Source organism: Panthera onca, chromosome B2 (assembly GCF_046562875.1).
Source record: "Panthera onca isolate mPanOnc1 chromosome B2, mPanOnc1 haplotype 2, whole genome shotgun sequence".
Taxonomy (NCBI): Eukaryota; Metazoa; Chordata; class Mammalia; order Carnivora; family Felidae; genus Panthera; species Panthera onca.
In genome coordinates this window covers 31,866,005-31,885,680 of record NC_138343.1, presented here as the reverse complement: position 1 = coordinate 31,885,680, position 19,676 = coordinate 31,866,005, and the positions used below count along the sequence as shown (strand labels likewise).

The window sequence follows — 19,676 nt, the reverse complement described above, 5'->3', positions numbered from 1 at the left end:
ATCTTGCGGTTTAAGGACTCATCTAAGTTTGGAGCCATTTTTACGAATTTGGTGAAGAGACCCAAGGTTAATATGGATGTGGGATATGCAGTTTTCAGAATTCAAACATACCAATTAATTCGTGTTCCTCTTTTTAGGGGGTAGGGAGTTTCAAGGACAAAGGGTTTTGCCTGATCTTGGGAAGAATTTTTCTTCCCAAAAGTTTACTGAAAATGTAATCATAAAATCGATAGGGGAAGACAGAGTTTTGGGGTGCAGTGCTTTTTAAAAATCAGGATTACTGAGATATAATTTATGCACAGTAAAACTTATCCTTCTTAACTGGATTGTTCTATGAGTTTTTAAAAAATGTTTATTTGTTTATTTTTTGAGAGAGCACAAGTGGGGTAGGGGCAGAGAGAGAGAGGGGGACAGAGGGGCGAGCCCAATGTGGGGCTCGAACTCACGAACCACGGGCTCATGACCTGAGCCGAAGTCAGACGTTCAACCGACTGAGCCAGCCAGGCGCCCCTGTTCTATGAGTTTTGACAAACATTCATTGTGTAATTGCCACCATAATCAAGATAAAAGATATCTCCTCTCCCCCTCAAAAAAAGTTCCTCATGGGCACAATTGTTTTCAAGTGAACCCTGGTTAACGTGTCACTAAGTATAATGAACAACTTTAATACTTGAGGTGGATTTAGGTCATCTGTTTAAATTCTGTTTTATGGGATTATGCCTCAGGGTAGAAGAATTTACTGTGGTAATATAGCCAGCGTGGCTTGTTGGGGCAGCCAAGTGAAAGCAAATGGCTGGTGGTGAACATAATTTATTGGCATTAAAAAGAATACATCAGCCAGATGGATGCATGCATGCTGATCAGGGACTGATTTGGCAAGATGCTTTACTGAGGAAGTGATATCAGGTACAGGGCTGAACACATTTTATTTATTTATTTTTACAACTAGGTGAGTTAAATGTATGGACTCAGAACAGTTCCCGGTGCTTGGTAAGTACTGCTTAAGTAAGGATTAGCTAATCTACCTAATATTGCTATAATTCACAGTTAACCCGAGATCCACCTACCTTTTGACTGGCTAGAATAAGCTGTCAACGAGTTCTGTTGGTAGGATTGGCATCTCCAGTTTCTCCAACTATTTTATCATGATTTATATTTTACATATTCTCCTAGAGACTTGACACTTTCAGATTTACATATATATGCATTTTTTTTTTTTTTGGTAGAAAGTGGGATTCCAGAGGTTCAAAGCGGAAGCTTTTCCCATTTCCAGAATTGCATTAGTAAATTCAAATAACACACCCAGGGAAGGGTGAAGTCACCACTGAAACTTTTTTGGTTTCCTGTAATCTCCTTTAATGCTACTTCAACCCATCATCTTAGATACTTTGTCCTCCACGTGCCCCAATATTCAAAATAGCCCCCTTACTAGGTTAGGTTTTCCTAATTGAAAGTTGCTCTTGATCCATATCCCAAGGTTCCTAGAATTCTAGGATATTTTCCTTAGTTCAAAAGTGTTTTAATAGAGTCTAGGGTGTCTCCAGACAGATTTAACATTGCAACAGGTCTGGAGGGACAGACCTTGGGGCCATTTGTGCTGTCCTACGGGAGGATCTGGCTTGATCTTTAAGGCAGAGCTCTTTAAACTCACAGGGCGAATCAGCGGAAGTGTGCTAACGTGCCCCCTTTTCATGTGTACCAGGAGAAATGTGTTGGGAACGTTTATGAGTTCTTTGTCTTCGTGATTCCTTTTGGCTTGGTTCCCAGCACTTTTAAACCACGTGAGTTGAAGGTTTGCCAAGATTATTTGTATGTCTGTGGCGTCTGTATGTGGTAGAATTGGATTGTTGATACTTCCTTAACCTCTTTTGTGACTTTTTTAACATTTATTTATTTATTTTTGAGAGACAGAGAGAGCGTGAGCAGGGGAGGGGTAAAGAGAGAGGGAGACACAGAATCCGAAGCAGGCTCCAGGCCCCAAGCTGTCAGCACAGAGCCCGACGCAGGGCTCGAACTCACAAACCACAAGATCATGACGTGAGTCGAAGTAGGACGCTCAACCGACTGAGCCACCCAGGCGCCTGTCTTTTGTGAGTTTTTTAAACTTGCTAGTGGGTCTGGTTTTGGAATTCTGATATCCCCAAATCTAATGAGCTGTGGCCTGACCAGGCATTTTATTTCCATCTTCCCTTGCTTCTCAAATCCCTTTTCATTTTTCAATTTTCTAGCAGTTTCGCCTGAAGGTGGTCCTGCCTCCACTGAAAGCTACTAAGAGAGAGTCTACATATTTTTAGAGAAAGATTGTAAACCGTACTCGGCGAGTCCAGAATGGTAGCTACTAGTCACATATGGCTATGATAATTTAAATTTAAATAATTTAAAATTAAATGAAAAAATCCTACTCCTTAGTTGCACTAGCTATTAGCACCTTCAATGCTGAAGAGCACATGTGGCTAGTGGCTGCTTTATTGGACAGCTCAGACACAGGACATTTCCACCATAGCAGAAAGTTCTATTGGACAGTACTCTCTCTAGGTGTTTTCCGATGATCCCACTAACTTTACAGATACTAGCGCTCTCTAGTTATGTAGTCCTTCTCCTTTCCAAAGTTGATGTTGAAGGGTTTCCTTCTGTTGGTATGTTTTCTTTATATTCAGTTATGTAGACATGTGATCAGGGTTTGTTTAGTGACAGAGCAATGATTAGCATATTTTCACAGCTGCTGTTAAAGGCATAGCCAAAGCACAGAAGCGCTGGTGCTGCCAAAGCATCTACATTTGGCCACATTTATTTTGGTTTCTGTACGGCTGACTTTTTCTCTAACTTTTTTGTTAAAAATGTTGGAGTATTCCCAAATTGACAAATTCCCTCGCTTCTTATTCCAAGTGTAGATTCCACTGTTGGCCACTAGGTGGCAATAGGCTCCTATTTAACATTCTTGAGCTTCAGAGACCATTTAAAACTCATTCAGATCCTTGCAATGGGTAATCTGGCTTTTTCCTCAGAAAACTTAGAACATTACTCATGAGGATTAAAAATACCTTCCCAAGTCTCTGTTGTACGTTCTGGCATGGAAAAACAGTGGAAATTCACAGTGACTGAATACATATGCCAAACCCTAGAAGCCTCTTGCTTCTACCTGGTACCAGTGGGTTCTTCATTTTTTTCCCTCCTAATTTAATTGTAGAAAGATAAACTTTCTTCTTCTCTTAAGAATATTTTTATGTTTGTTTTTGAGAGAGAGGAGAGAAAGCAGGGGAAGGGTGGAGAGAGGGGGACCAAAGCAGGTTCTGTGCTGACTACAAGAGCCTGATGTGGGGCTTGAACCCACGAACCACGAGATCATGACCTAAGTCAAAGTCAGATGCTTAACTGACTGAGCCACCCAGGCACTCCATCTGTGATTTTCAAACTAAAGAAGTACTTTTTTACCTTTTTTTCTCTCTCTCTCTGCTTTGAGTCCTCACTCATTTGATACAAGAAACAACGCTTAAACTCAGAACTGTTTCAAATACAGCATCAATGTAGATTAAAAAAGAAAAAAAAAGAGGAAAGGACAGAAGCACTAAATAATTTACCTGTTATAAAAAAAAATTACCTATTATGTTTACATGTGACAATCCTCTACCTTCAAGAAGGCAAGCTTCAGAACCCTACTCAATGGTTAGAATTCAGAGTTAACTCACAGTGTTATGACTGTCCTCTGATGATACCATGTTAGGAGGAATTGTTGGCCAAACCAAAAATCAGGGAGGCCTCCTTCTCCTTGTCAAACCCTACATTAATGTACTGGTGCTGCTTTATAAGCAGAGGGTAAACTAAGTCCCTTTTAATTATGACTCAAGATAACATACATATATATGTAAATATATATATATATATATTTGCGGCTGAAATACTGCTCATATTTATTAAAAAGGCAGAACATAATGCATCTGTAGGGATCCAGAAGATAATATTAAATTAATTATTAAGCATTATAAATGCTGGTTTATCAGTCTTATGCTGACAAGGTTTGTTTGTTTCTTATCAAAATTCCAGGGGCTCCTGGGTGGCTCAATAGGTTAAACCTCTGACTTCGGCTCAGGTCATGATCTTATGGTTCATAAGTATGATTCATGGTTCATGAGTTCAAGCCTCGCATCAGGCTCTCTGCTGTGAGTGCAGAGCCTGCTTCAGATCCTCTGTCTCCCTCTCTCTCTGCTCCTCCTTGGCTTGCATGCACGCACTCAATCAAAAATAAACGTTAAAAACATCCCAAATAGTGAAGTCTCTCCTTTTTAGGCAGGGGCAGGCAATGAGAGTCTCATTCAGAGTCAAACTTCTTGGATGTAAAATTCTTTGGATTGCCTCCCTCTGTTTTCCAAGATGATTGACAGTGGATATACTGAATTACAGCTTCACTTTCTCATTTGGGACACTGAGAGTTGGGAGACTATACTCTCTGCTAGAAACATCACAGACTAGAAGACATGTGTAATTTCTCATGGCATTGAACAAAATAAAAACAAAAACCAAACCAACCCCCCCCCCCAAAAAAAAAACCCAAAACCTTCAGAGAATAGAATATTTTCATCTGCATCCTTTGTACTTCAGCTTTTCAAACACTGTTAAATCCAGGGGCCCTTGGCTAGCTCAGTTAGTGGAGCATGTGACTCTTGATCTTGGTCATGAGTTCAGGCCGAATCTTGGGCACAGGGATTACTATTTAAAAACTGCTTAAGTGCTGGGGCGCCTGGGTGGCTCAGTGGGTTACGCATCTGACTTTGGCTCAGGTCGTGATCTCACAGTCTGTGAGTTCGAGCCCCGCGTTGGGCTCTATGCTGACATCTCAGAGCCTGGAGCCTGCTTTGGATTCTGTGTCTCCTTCTCTCTCTGCCCCTCCCCTGCTCATGCTCTGTCTCTCTCCGTCTCAAAAATAAATAAAAACATTAAAAAAGTGTTTTAAAAACTGCTTAAATGCTAATAGAAGTTCATAAAACATTTGTAATAATAATTCCACATCATGATAACAGAATGAAAAATAATTATATGAATTTAGCTCCATGTCTTCTGCAATAACCCGTGTTTCCAGGAAACTAGGATTTAAGGGTGTTTTCTGTATCAGTGTATGTCTTTCTTTGATAAAAATGGATACTTGTGTGATTTTGAAAATTGTCAGCAAAATGGATGGTTTGTTCCTGTGCAGAAAAGCAGTAACACAGCAGGCCCGCCTACCATTCTTTGAAAGGTCTGCTTACAAGGTTGGTCCCTGCCTGGCATCTGGGAACTTGGATTTTGAAAGGGTTTCCACCATTCCCAGACCCGTTAAGAATATGCCTAAATTGTGTCTAAACTGTATAAAAATTGGTTTATGCTGAACACCTGCTTTCCTTCTGCGAGTCTGGAATTTTGGAACGTGCTAGGCAGAGGGTGCCTCCACCACCAGGCCCCAGTAAAAATCCTGAGCGCCGAGCGCTGAGCTTTCCTGGCAGACAGTATTTCACACCTGTGGTCACACTCATGGCTTCAGGAATTAAGCGTGTCCTGCGGCTCCAACAGGAGAGGACTTTTGGAAGCTTGCACCTGGTTTTTCTGGGCTTTGTCCCATGTGCCTTTTCCCTTGAATGACTTTGCTTCATAAACTTTGACTGTAATAAGTCACAGCCATGAGTACAATTATATGAGTCCTCCTAGTGAATCACCTAATCTGGGTGGTCTTGGAGACCCCTGAAATGGCCTCTTACTTGATCACAAGATGTCTATCTTGTGATATTTAAAATCACCAAAAACTGACGTATGGTCATAGTTTATGATGATATTTGCTCAAACCGGGGGCGCCTGGGTGACTCAGTAGGTTGAGCGTCCGACTTAGGCTCAGGTCACGATCTTGCAGTTTGTGAGTTCGAGCCCCGTGCTGGGCTCTGTGCTGACAGCTCGGAGCCTGGAGCCTGCTTCGGATTCTGTCTCTCCCTCTCTCTGCCCCTCTTCCACGCACACTCTGTCAATCTCTCTCTCAAAAATAAATAAACATTAAAAAAAACCCTGGTTTTACATAGTCCCATGCAAGAAGGTCAGTTAAGAAAGGAAAATTCTTTAAGTTTGGTTAAGGCCTTGTTGGTTTTGAAAAATGACACTGATCTATGAATATTACAGGAATTAGAGGTTTTCCTGATTACTATTATATAAAATTTGGGCTTAGATGGCACATCATGCCATGAAATGACTGAAGCAAATATGATTTCTATCTTGGTCTCAAACATCAACTAAAAAGATTTACAAAAATCATAAGAAACTGTATTCTATAAAGCAGGCCTATGTCTGAAAAACCTGGTATCACCTCTCTTTGATGCTTTTGAAACTGGAGATGTACTTCCTACTGCATGGCTCAAAGGGAAAGGAGTTTAGGGTGATCTGATAAACATGGAGTCATGGGGTAAGTCTGTTTCTATACCCTGATGTGAATAATATAAAAAGAGAACTATAATGTTAACATACTACACCTGTGATCTACACCTGTGAGCAAATATCATTTGCTACCAATTCTGATCTTATGTTGATTTTTGCACTTGGAAAGCATATTCTTCATGGTTGACATGCTTTATCAGTCCTGTATGAATGTCAACGGCGAAATCCAGGCTCAGTGTCTGTTCCATCTGGGATTTCTAGGAGTGATGGTTCCACCCCTCAACTAGTAAAAATGCAGAATGAATTTGGTCATCTACAATGAAGTAAAGCGAATTTTAGGAGGTCCTCTATCAGTTGGCCTCTTATTCAACAAGGAGAATCGATCACCATCAAGAAGTGTATTATTTCTCCATGCCTGGGTAAAACAACAATGACCTGTCCAGTGATCACCAAACGCTTCAACCATAAACATGGCCACATGATCATCTCCTTCCTCTCAAAATGAAAGAACAACAATATTCGATTTAGATGGTTTATGTTCCTCAGGAAAGGTCCCTCAATAGACTGGAAGAACTTGAGAAAGAGTAAGTACATTGAATTAAAATGCAGACACTCAGAAACTGGTGTCAGGGGCACAATTTAGCCATAATATCCTTTTTGGAAGTGGAGGATTGCTGGACAACAGGAGTATTAGAATCACTTGTTCCAAGGCTACATGTGATAGTTGAGATCACTTCCGGAGTCCTGTGAAGAATACGAAGAACGTAAGGGGTGTCTGGGTGGCTAAGTTGGTTAAGTGTCCGACTCTTGATTTCTGCTCACAGCTTGTGAGTTCAAGCCCCGTGGCAGGCTCTGTGTTGATGGTGTGGAGCCTGCTTGGGATTCTCTCACTCCTTCTCTCTCTGCCCCACTCCCCGCTTGTGCTGTCTCTCTTTCAAAATAAATAAACTTTATAAAAAGAAGAAGAATTATTTAAAACAATCTAAGCTCAAAGACTACATTCCCTTTCCCTCTGGAGTCCCAGGAGAGAAAAATATTATAGAGAGAGGCTGAATGCTGGCCTAAGAAAAATGGAAAAGAGGGGCGCCTGGGTGGCTCAGTCGGTTAAGCGTCCGACTTCAGCTCAGGTCACGATCTCACGGTCCGTGAGTTCGAGCCCCGCGTCGGGCTCTGGGCCGATGGCTCAGAGCCTGGAGCCTGCTTCCGATTCTGTGTCTCCCTCTCTCTCTGCCCCTCCCCTGTTCATGCTCTCTCTCTGTCTCAAAAATAAATAAACGTTAAAAAAAAAAAAAAATTAAAAAAAAAAAAAGAAAAATGGAAAAGTTTCTGGACTTTCCTTCAGTAATGGGGCAAAGTCATGTTCTGTGGCCACACCCACTTACAGATGAAAATGGGATCAAGAGTTGGGGGCAATTTGACTCAACTTGAAAAAAAAGGAGCAGCCTCTGAGAGTTTCTCCTCATTCTCACGGCACTGCCTATGACATATCCTGAACACAGCATCCTTATTGAATGCTCCCAAACTTATGTTGCAATGAAATGAATTACATCCCAAGAAGGAAGAAGGAAACAGAAATACCACCTGTTGGCTGAGGTCCCTGTCATCCTGAAATGAAAGTAAGAGGGGAAGATGAATTTGGTCACTGAGAGAGTAAAGAGTGACCACATGTGAGAAAATTAACCAGATGTTTGCGCTGCGGCCCCCGTGTCACCGGGAATGAAAGCAGGGCCCACTCTGTGGGTGTGAGTCTACCCCAGGCTTCAAAGAACACCCTGCAGAATAGGGTGACCAGCAGCCTCAGGTGTCTTACTGGGTCAGATCTCCATCTAGCTGTCTTCCTCCCTACAGGCTGTCTTTGCCTTAACAGAATCTGATTTCAGTGGCCTCTTTTGCTCTGTTGTTTTGTTTTTCTGTCCCAACTTCATGACTGAAGAAGAGGGGAGTGAGACAGTGGAAAGACAGTAGCAACCACTTTCAAGAAGTTTCTTACCTCAACGGCTTCTAAAACGGAGAAGGAGGCTCACTCCGAGAGCCACAAACCCTAGCACGAAGCCTCCGACTCCAGCCAGCATCTTGCTCCGGGCAGAATCAGACTGTGCCTCTGAGAAGAACGAACTCAGGGTCAGTCCCGTCTTCACCTGCCACAACCCCAAGGCCTTGTCTGATGCCTGGACCCTGATCTAATCCACTGTGGAGAGAAAAGGAAGAGGATAAGGCCAAGCTTGGAGCCACTATGGAGTAGGAGCAGATGTGGACAGCACGCTAATGTTTTGGGCCTCAGAGCGATGACTTCCACAGGAGGCAAACGCTGGTTTTATTCAGCCCATTAAGTCTGAGCTTATGGGACTGAATGGAGATGAAAGAGAGAGGCAGTTCCCATGTGTGAGGGCCAGTCACGAATGCAATTGCCTTTCTGAGTTTTTGCTTTGACAAGGAGAGATCCTTTAGACCTGCCCAGGGCAGGATACATGTGTGCTCGAATCGCCAGATCTTTACTGCTCCAGCAAAGATGGCGGTTAGGTTGATGAGGAACAATATGGGGTGGTGTGACCCCAATGTATAGTGAGTGACACAAGACAGAATGAGAAGCCCTCAGAGCCTGGAGTTCAGGGAGCAACTCACTCCACTCCACGGTGACAGGACCGTCCAGGCTGGGGTGCTCCACCTGGCAGGTGTAGACATCTCCCTGCTGGGGGATCATTTCCAGCATCACCAGCATCTGGAAGGTCCAGTCTCCATTATGGATCGGGTTAGTGGATAAAACCCCAGCTGTTTCCTCCTGTCCATTCAGGAACCAGCGGACTTGAATGTGGCCGGTATAGAAATCTGACACATGGCAAACAAGCAGGTTGTGGTGCTGCAGGTGCCCCTTCTTGGAGGGGGAGACGTTCACGTTAGGCTGGACTAGGAGGGGACAAGAATCTTGTTACGACAGCTGAGACCACCAAAAACATTGCATTTAGCGAATTTTTTTTTTTTTTTGCCAAAATGACTTCTTAGATGTTAAACGTGAATCATATCTATTAAGGTATTTAGAGGCATAAGATGGAGCACATAGTAGGAAAAACAGAATGAAACATTCAGTTGTTCTAAGAATGACCTTGTCATACCCAATAAAGAAAGAGCAAAGAAGAACAGGAGAGGGTCAAAGTTGGTGCTAACACTTTTGCTGGAAATGTAAGAGACAGTAACTAATATTTTTTTGATCAGAAATGTTTGAACAGGCTATGCCTTGAATTTACATTTTCTCATCTTGTTCAAAAGGATGTATAATCTTGTCAAATATTATCTCGGAATCAGGATATAGTCAGTCAATAGATTTCCTTTGATCTTGCAGTTTGATATTTTCATTAAAAAAAAAAGTCTGTAGCCAGATCCACAAACCTAGTGTTCTTCGCTCTTTCGTGTTTGATTAGCAGGGAGTCTGGCCCTTTCCGCACTGATCTTGGCTCCTGTGCACCATGACGGGCTCTGAGCCCGGGTGGGGTGGCCTCCCCGGGGCGGAGGGGGGGGGGTCCCCTCTCCTCTGCTGCCCAAGCCCACCCCTTCCAGAGTCGTCACCTTCCCACCCGCCCGTCACCTCTGCGCTGCAGCGTGAAACCCTCGTCCGGCTCGAAGTTGTGCTTGCACACCGTGTCCACGGCGCTCCGTCTCAGCTCCAGGAACTCCTTCTGGATGTTCCAGTTCTTGGCAGTTTCTCGGCCCAGCTCAGACTCCGCCACAAACACCCCCGCGGCGCTGTCACTGTCGAACTGGATGAACAGCTCTCTGTTGTACACGTATTGTTCCAGGAAGCGGTGTGTCCCGTTCAACTCGTAGCAGACACTCCGCCTCTGGTAGAGGTAAAGCTCTATGTGTCCCGTTCAACTCGTAGCAGACACTCGCCTCTGGTAGAGATAAAGTTCTATGAGGAGTAGACTGTGAGGTTAATATCAGAATGGATAGCTGAGTGTGATAACGAATAGGGGGGTGAGGAAGCATTTCTTGAGCAAATTTGAATCACAAGGCAAAAATAGAATGAAAGGAATGACATTAAATTTCAATACTTCTGTTAAGCAAAGTGCACCACTAAGAAGTTACTAGGGAATAGGAATAGACTCGCCATGCCTACAATTGACATGGGACTCATATCTAAAATATATAAGCAACTCCTAAAACACAAGCAAAATAAAGGACTGTGATAGAGAAGTAGGTAAGGAGCGGGATGGGGATTTGTAGGAGAGGAAACTTGCAAGGCAGACTGCGGCTCATCAGTGGAAAGAAAATCGAAAATTCAGAAGGAAATGAGACTGAAATCTATCAGACTCAGAACAAGTAGAGAGTTAGATAGTTCCAAACTGGTGGCTGGGGGTATGGAGAAAACTCACATATTGCTTCATGGAGTGTAGCTGCCTCAGATGGTCAGAATAGCACTCAGGGGACACTCGGTCAAACTGAAGAGATGTATGTCATATGACGCAGCACTCCCACAACTTGTTAGACATCAAAAATGTTCACACAGGCCCATAAAGGGACAGCTAGGGGCTGCTGCTGGCTGTGGCAGTATTTGTGAAACTGGGGAGTTGGCAGAAATCAGTCGGTGTGATCATCCCTGGGACAGCAAATACCTAAACTGTTGTCATGTGCACCGTGGAATATTATGCAACCCTTAGAAGAAACCAAATGATTGTACTCTTAACTCTCTTGTCAGATCTTATGGTTATTATGCTGAGTGACAGAAAAAGAAAACAATATACTTTATAACATTGTGTAGGAATGTTAAAAATATAGACACATGGGGGGCACCTGGGTGGCTCAGTCAGTTAAGCGTCTGACTTCGGCTCAGGTCATGATCTCACGGTCCGTGAGTTCGAGCCCCGCATCGGGCTCTGTGCTGACAGCTCAGAGCCTGGAGCCCGTTTCAGATTCTGTGTCTCCCTCTCTCTCTGCCCCTCTCCTGTTCATGCTCTGTCTCTCTCTGTCTCAAAAATAAATGAACATTAAAAAAAAATATATGTATATATATAGACACGTGAGAAATACATATTTTGAAAGAATGCATAGGAACAAAAACTATGTAGGAAACCCATTAGAATGGGTGGGTGTGGGGCGCCTGAGTGGCTCAGTCGGTTAAGTATCTGACTCTGGATTTCAGCTCGGGTCATGATCTTGTGGTTCATGAGTTTGAGCCCCATGTGGGGATCTGTGCTGACAGCTCAGAGCCTGTTTGGGATTCTCTCTCTCCCTCGCTTTCTGCCCTTCTCCCACTCTTGCTTACTCTCTCTCTCAAAATAAATAAATAAACTTAAAAAAAAAGAATGGGTGAGTGCATTTTCTGTGTGTGTTTGAGAATCTTATCACAATGATCACATTAGGGACACTCAGACAATGTGATTTTTTTCCCATGTCTTATCCTGTTCTTTACACTTGAACATTTTAAAGCAAGTTACTCTTTTGTTTGTTATCTGTATACAGCATCTAACCTTAGTCTTAGTAAATACTTATGAATCAGAGAATGGGCAGATAATTGATTTTGTTTTTTTAAATATGTTTCCAGTTTTATTGACATATATTTGATGATAAAAAACCACATAGGGGTGCCTGGGTGGCTCAATTGGTTGAACGTCCGACTCTTGATTTCGGCTTAGGTCATGATCCCAGGGTTGTGGGATCAAGCCCCACCGGCCTCCAGGCTGAACATGGAGCTTGCTTGGGATTCTCTCTCTCTCTTTCTCTCTTTCTCAATCCACCTCCTCTCCCCCTCTCCCCCACTTGTGCATGCTTTCTCTCTCTCTAAAATTTAAAAAATCATGATAAAGCCTGATGGCCTGATACACGTGTACATTTTGAAATAGTCACAAGCCAAATGGCATATTCACCATCTCATACAGTTACCAGTTACCTTTTTTTCTTTTTTTTTTTTTGTAGTGAAAACACTCAAGATCTACCTTCTTAAATTTCAAGTACACAATACGATACTGTCAACTATAGACACATTGCTGTACGTAGTTCTCTAGAACTTAACTCATCTTGCATAACTGAAACTTAGTACTCCTTGCAAAATACCTCCCCATTTTCACCTCCCCTAGCCCCTGGTAACCACTTCTATGGATTTGACTATTTTAGATTTCACATACAAGTAAAATCATGCAGTATTTGTCTTTCTACATCTGGCCCGTTTCACTGAGCGTAATGTCCTACAGATTCAGCCATGTTGTGGCAAATGTCAGGATTTCCTTCTTGTTAAGAGGCTGAAGACTATTTCGCTGTGTGTGTATGCCACATTTTCTTTATTCATTCATCTGTCCATGGACATTTAAGTTGTGTCCGTATGTTGGCTCTGTGAATAATGCCGGAGTGAACATGGAAGTGCAGATGTCTCTTCAAAATCCAGATTTCATTTCTTTTGGATGTATACCCAGAAGTGGGATTGTTGGATCTTGGATCATATGGTAGTTCTAATTTTACTTATTTGCTTACTTAATTACTTAATTAATTTAGAGAGCAAGAGAGTGTGAGCAGGAGAGAGGGCAGAGGGAGAGAGAGAGAGAATCTTAAGCAGACTCCATACTCACCGGACTCTGGGATCATGACCTGAGTTGAAATCAAGAGTCGGACACTCAACCGATGGAGCCACCCATGCACTCCTATTTTTAATTTTTTTGAGGAGCCTCCATACTGTTTTCCATAATGGCTGCACCAACTTATATCCCCACCAGCAGCGTGCAGGGTTCTCTTTTCTCCACATCCTAGAATCATTAATCTTCTTCCATCTTTTGATACTAGCCATTCTACCAGGTGTGAGATGGTATCTTATGGTGGTTTTGATTTGCATTTCCCTGATAATTAGTAAAGTTGAGTACTTTTTCATATACATGTTGGCTAACTGTATGTCTTCTTTGGAGAAATGTCTATTCAGGTCCTTTGCTGGTTTTTTAATCAGTTTTTTGTTTGTTTGTTTTCTATTGAGTTACATGAGTTCCTGTACTTTGAAAATAAATTTAGTAAATTTAGTAAGTTGCTTGTTAGTTTAATGCAATTTTGTTTGTCTGTTTTTGCTTGTTGCCAGTACTTTTGATGTCATGTCCAAAAAATCATTGCTCAAACCAATGTCAAGAAGGTTTTCCTGTATGTTTTCTTCCAGAAGTTTTATAATTTCAGATTTTACATTTAAGTCTTTAATCATTTTGAGTTGATTTTTATATATGGTGTGAGATAAGCATCCTATTTTATTATTATGCATGTGGATATCCAGTTTCCTCAGTATCATTTATTGAAGACTATCTTTTCCCCATTGTATGTTCTTGGCATTCTTGTTGAGTATAAGTTGACTGTAGATGTGTGGATTTATTTCTGGGCCATTATGGTCCACTGCTCTATACGTCTGTATTTATGTCAGTATCATACTGTTTTTTTTTTTTAAACTTTATTCATTTATTTTGAGAGAGAGAGAGAGAGAACAAGGGAGGGGCAGAGAGAGGGAGAGAGAGAATCCTAAGCGCTAACAGCACAGAGCCCGACATGGGGCTGAAACCCACAAACCCTAAGATCATGACCTGAGCTGAAATTAAGAGTTGGATGCTTAACCGACTGAGCCACCCAGGCACCTTAGATTATACTGTTTTTAAAAATTTTTTTTTAACTTTTTTAATTTTTGAGACAGAGAGAGACAGAGCATGAGTGGGGGAGGGTCAGAGAGAGGGAGACACAGAATCTGAAACAGGCTCCAGGCTCTGAGCTGTCAGCACAGAGCCCGATGCGGGGCTTGAACTCACAGACCGCGAGATCATGACCTGAGCCAAAGTCAGACGCTTAACCGACTGAGCCACCCAGGCACCCCATAGATTATACTGTTTTAATCACTGTAGCTTTGTAATATATTTTGAAATCAGGAAATGTGATGCTTTGTTCTTGCTCAGGATTGCTTTGATCATTCAGGATCTTTTGTGATTCCATATGAATTTTAGAGTTATTTTGTTCTATTTCCATCAAGAATATTATTGGGGTTTTGAAAAGGATGGCATGGAATCTGTAGATCATTTTGGGTACTATGAATATTCTTCCAGTCCAGTCTTTTTTGATTTCTTTTGCCAATGTTTTGTAATTTCCAGTGTACATGTCTTTCACCTCTTTGGTAAAGTTTATTCCTAAGTATTTTACACTTTTGGTTGCTATTGTGAGTGTGATTGTTTTCTAAACTTCTATTCAGACAGTTCATTGTCTGTGTATAGAAAGGTGATTGATGTTTGTATGTTAACTTAATATCTTGCAACTTTACTGAATTTTTTGAAAAGTTCTAATTGTTTTTTTGTTTTTTGAGTCTTTGGGGTTTTCTGTCTATATGAGCTTGTCATCCACAAACAGAGATAATTCTACTTCTCCGTTTCTGGTTCGGATATCTTTTATGTCTTTTTCTTGTCTAATTGTTCTGGCCAGGACTTCCATAACTATGTTGCAAAGAAGAGGCAAGAGTGGATATCCTTGCCTTGAACCAGATCTTGGAAAACTCTCAGTTTTTCTCCATTGATAAGGTAGGCTGTGGGCTTTTCATATATGACCTTTACTGTGTTGGGTTTGAGTTCCCTCTATACTTATTTTGTTGAGAGTCTAATTGTGAATGGGTGCCAAACTTTCTCAAATGTTTTTTCTGTGGCTGTTGAGATGATCATGTATTGTTTTTCCTTTTTGTTTTATTAACGTGGTGTATCGCACTGATTGATTTGTTTATGTTCAACTATCCTTGCATCCCAGGGATGCATCCCACTTAGTCATGGTGTATAATTCCTTTAGTATGCTGTTGAATATGGTTTGCTTGTATTATTTTGAGGATCTTTAAAACACTTTTACATGTTTATTTATTTATTTTGAGAAAGAGAGAGAGAGCATGAGCATGTAGGGAGAGGGGTAGAGAGAGAAGGAGAGAGAGAGAATCCCAATCAGGCTCTGTGCTGTCAGTGCAGAGCCAAACAGGGAACTCAAGCCCACCAACCATGAGATCATGACCTGAGCCAAAACCAACAGTTGGATGCTTAACCCATTGAGCCACCCAGGTGCCCCTCTTTTGAGGATCTTGAATATATATTCATTATGGATATTGGCCTGCAGTTTTCTTTTCTTGTATTGTCTTTGTCTGGTTTTGTTATCAGCATAATGCTGGTCAGCAAAGAGTTGATTATACATTACTGGCTGCCATTGGGGGTCCACAATTGTCTATTGAAGGAGTCTTTAAATTGCAGCTTCTCTATGTGACTTAAAATGTATCATCAATGGAAACTCCAGAATGAATTTATGGCACAACTTCCCAGGCCACAGAAATGAGGGCAATGCGGCACAGTGGCAGAAGTAAAGGATGTTTGAAGAGCATGTCAACACGAGGCTCACCATGTCAGTTCAGGGTTGAGCTCGGGGAGCCCAGCTCCAGATGAAGCTTCTCCTTCTGCTCAAGACCCTCTCCGAGTGGCTGTCAAGGGGCCTTAACAGGCCCTCCTAAGAGTCAGAGAAGGGTGTGTGTGTGTGTGTGGGGGGGGGTCTAGCCATTGTCTCTGTCACTGCAGAGATGACTAGAGTTGATTTGGGTGGTCTCTTCAGAATCCTTGTCCTTCCTCAGGGCTCCATGTGTCCCAGTTTGAAGTTGCTCAACTGGTTGCTCAGGCAGGGAGGAGGAAGAGTAGCCTCAGGAGCCACCGCACAAGCCTCAGGGAGCCCCATTCTACTTTTACTGGCTGTGCCACAGGAGCACTTCATTTCTCTCAGTCTCCTGAGCCTGTCTTCTTGCTCTATGCTCTGCCCTCTCAGCCTCTGAGCCCCTGGCCCCATCCAGTTTGGAGTCTGTGATATCTATCTTCTACCTGCCCTGCCTGCTCTCCTCCCCCACATCCAACTCCATTCCCTGTTCCACTAAGAGGTTTCCCTACCTGTTTTTCAATCAGAACACAGTTCTGCTAGTTCTCAGTAGTGGTTGCAATGCTTTCTTTTTTTAAAGCAATTGACTTAAAAAAATTTTGATGTAGTCCCAATGGTTTGTTTTTGCTTTATTTTCCTTGCCTCAGAAGACTTCTCTAGAAAAATGTTGCTATGACTGTTGGTGGGAATGCAAACTGGTGCAGCCACTGTGGAAAACAGTATGGAGAGTGCTCAAAAAATTAAAAACAGAAATAGTAAAAAGTTAAAAATAGAAATAAGAAGCTACTCATTGCATTGCTGGCTATGTACCCAAAGAATATGAAAACACTAATTCAAAAGGATATGTGCACCCCTGTGTTTAATGCAGCATTGTTTATAATAGCCAAATTATGGAAGCAGTCCAAGTGTCCATCGATAGATGAATGGATAGAGAAGATGTGGTGTATAGATACAATGGAATGTCATTCAGCCATAAAAAAGAATGAAATCTTGCCATTTGCAATGACATGGATGGAGCTACAGTATAATGCTAAGTGAAATAAGTCAGTCAGAGAAAGACAAATACCATGTGATTTCAGTCATATATGGAATTTAAGAAACAAAACAAATAAACAGAGGGAAAAAAGAGACAAACCAAGAAATGACTCTTAACTATAGAGAACAAACGATGGTTACCAGAGGGAAGGTGGATGGGGGGATGGGTGAAACAGGTAAAGGGGATTAAAGAGTACACTTATCTTGATGAGCACTGAGTAATATATAGAATTGCTGAATCACTATATTGTACACCTGAAACTAATAAAACACTGCATGTTAACTGTACTGGAGTTAAAAAATTTTTTTTTAAAGTAAAGCAATTGACTTTCTTTATCCCATAATGAGATCTTATTTTCAAAGCAGACAGATGTCATACAAAGGGTCTCTCAAAACTGTCTTGTATGTGTACTTGAAAAGTATCACAGAGTTTGTAAAACTCTTGAAAACATCTGAATTTTCTAGAGTAGAGCTAGAAGAGTTCTGGCATAAAAGAAATCATCTTTTCAGAATAGGACATATTAAGACTATGTAATTACTATAGGATATAAGGAAGACAATGTGGTCAGGGCAGTAAAGATGTCCACAGACCAGCTGTGTGGCCTTGGGCAAATAATCAACTTCTCAGAGTCTCAACTTTTTTACCTATAAAAAAGGATGTTGTTATCATTATTATTTTTTTATCTTGAAGGACTACTTTGATTTAATTTAAAACTCAATAAAATGATATAAATAAAACTTAGAGCATAGAGTCTGGCCCTGGTCACTGGAGGCTAGAGCTCTTCCCCTTGTCAAGCTGTGATGGGGTAGATTATGTGGAGACAGAGAGAAACGAGGGACAGAGCCTGGTTTGTTCAGAGTGGCTCAAAAGGAGCTGCCCTTTGAAGCACGACATTAATGCTTGAAAAGGAGCTTTTATTAACTTAATACTGATAGTTTTTCTTTCCACCTCTTCTTTCACTTGGGAAAGGGAGGCAGAAGAAGGGGAGTAAACAAAAGCTTAAATCCCCAGGTGTCTTCTGCTGCCCAGGTGTGTGGTAGGCCGGAGTCCCAGGGCCTAAGTGCCAGGATGGAGAATGCCCTGAACAGAGGATGTTTCAAGCGGCTCTTAGAGCTCCTGTTTCATCCATGAGTCGGATGCTTCCTTCCTCCACAATTTTCTTCATGATCTAATAGGCACTAGTATTTTCTCAACAATCTCAGTGTCACCCAGGTCCCGTTAAGCGAGGTTCTCCCCTTTTCTCTCTTTTTATTTCTGCTCTGTTGGAAGTTGAGGAAACCCCGAGGAATTGGAAACATATGAGGGAAATGGAGGAATATGCCCAGGCCCATTGGGTCCAAGTTTCCCGGACTCCACATTTCACCCAGCAGTGAGTTCCTCAGCATCAAAACTGTGCCGAGAGCTCTGGGTCCACCTGTTCCCACCCCCCAGTGGTCTCTCTTGCAGGGCAGGGAAATTCCATTTGTACCTCTTATGTCTGAACCCACTGGCTTCTCCACCTCACCCCACCCCTCCCACCACCCACCACTCTCTGTTCACTCCAAAGCAGACCCCAGACCTGATTTCAAATGTACTCATATCAACGTCCACCGCTATCACTACCCACCACACCAGAATGGTGATGCCTCTCCTCTCACGTCCTGTGGGACACTGTCTCATCTCACCAGCTACTTCCACAGCCCCTCTAGCAGTCTAGGATTCTCGCTTCTCCATTTCTTCTCTTATGTGCAAGCACACGTGCATGGCTGAGATGCCCTGTCCAACTCTCTGTCCATCCGAGTCATAAATGTCTGAAATTTTCTCTTCCCTCTATCTGAGAAATGGGTATATCAGGATGGAGTCTGAACAGATGGATTTGGGAGTTTCAGATGCTACTAACTCTGGAAATTGAGGAAAGAGCCCCATAGTACCTGATCCTCAGGAGGAAGTGGGGCTGGCCTTATGGATGGGGATGAAGAGGCTGAGAAATTTTAACATAAACAGATTCACCTTTCTATCACACATGGTGGTGAATCAGAACTAGAAAAGGCCATTTCCTGTTTCTCACTTCTTCTCTGGCTCTGTCCTGATGTGCCCTGACCTGACTCCTGATGTGAGGGACAGCTGCAACTGGTATCCTGCTGGCCTTAACCATAGCTTGTGCCTGTCACCCTCTTCTGCTACCCTGGCCAACAATGGTCATGGAATGAGGGTTCTTGCCTGGTTCTGCGGACCCTTCCACAGAACCTACCAGCACCTAGGTTCTGGAGCGCCTACCTGGAGCACTGATTCGATAGAGAGATCTTCAGATTGTGGACAATGCAAACTAACCATAATTTCCCCTTTCTGATCTTTGATGTTGAAATGCCATTTTGGTGATCCCTCTGTGAGAAACTTGTCCCTCCAAATCACTCCAGATAACCAGGTACCATTGTCCCTTGATTTCCTTTCCTCTCTGGTGAGACTAGCAGCTCTGCACGATGTCAGAGCCCCAAAGCCTTCCTCAGGGAGTGGGCCCATATGGAAGGCCCCCTAAGATCATTTCCCTGAGGGAGGTTCTCCAAGAATAGCAGCTCTGCACTTACCTGGGGTGTCTCTGCTCTGAACCAAAGGGGAGCTCAGCGTCATCAAGGACATCATGAGAGCTGCCATCCCCGGGGCCCCAGGGACCCTCAGGACCACCATCCTGGAGCCTGGGAGAAAGAATGGGGGCTGAGATATTTGCAGTCAGAGCAGTTCTCACTCAATGGGATATCAGAGAGGTTGGACAGCCTTCTATAGCCTCTGGGAGTGGCCAGATTCTGAAAAAGGAACCAATAATCAGGAATTGTCACTCACCAAACAGAAGTTTGGGGCAAAGCACATGATTCTTTAAGGTGTAAGATTCACTGAA

General features: G+C 42.6%; 2 protein-coding genes across 2 annotated transcripts in view; both read right to left on the bottom strand.

Annotated features, from left to right (window-relative positions):
* RPS18 (ribosomal protein S18) overlaps positions 1 to 19,676 on the bottom strand; it is a 193,827-nt gene that overhangs the window by 104,959 nt on the left and 69,192 nt on the right. The window lies entirely within an intron of this gene.
* Positions 8,379 to 19,549, bottom strand: LOC132666312 (HLA class II histocompatibility antigen, DP beta 1 chain-like). The gene is made up of 4 exons (XM_060614332.2): positions 19,369 to 19,549; positions 9,968 to 10,237; positions 9,010 to 9,291; positions 8,379 to 8,488 (listed from the first exon to the last, which is right to left on the bottom strand). Exons 1-4 carry the CDS (start codon positions 19,466 to 19,468, stop codon positions 8,379 to 8,381), a joined length of 762 nt encoding a protein of 253 aa, XP_060470315.1. The 5' UTR covers positions 19,469 to 19,549.

Coding starts and splice junctions, on each gene's coding strand:
- LOC132666312 (XM_060614332.2), bottom strand. CDS start 19,468: ATGGTGGTCCTGAGGGTCCCTGGGGCCCCGGGGATGGCAGCTCTCATG. Junction 9,292..9,967: donor TTTCACGCTGCAGCGCAGAG/GTGACGGGCGGG, acceptor GTCCCCTCCTAG/TCCAGCCTAACGTGAACGTC. Junction 8,489..9,009: donor TCCTGTCACCGTGGAGTGGA/GTGAGTTGCTCC, acceptor CGTTCTTCTCAG/AGGCACAGTCTGATTCTGCC.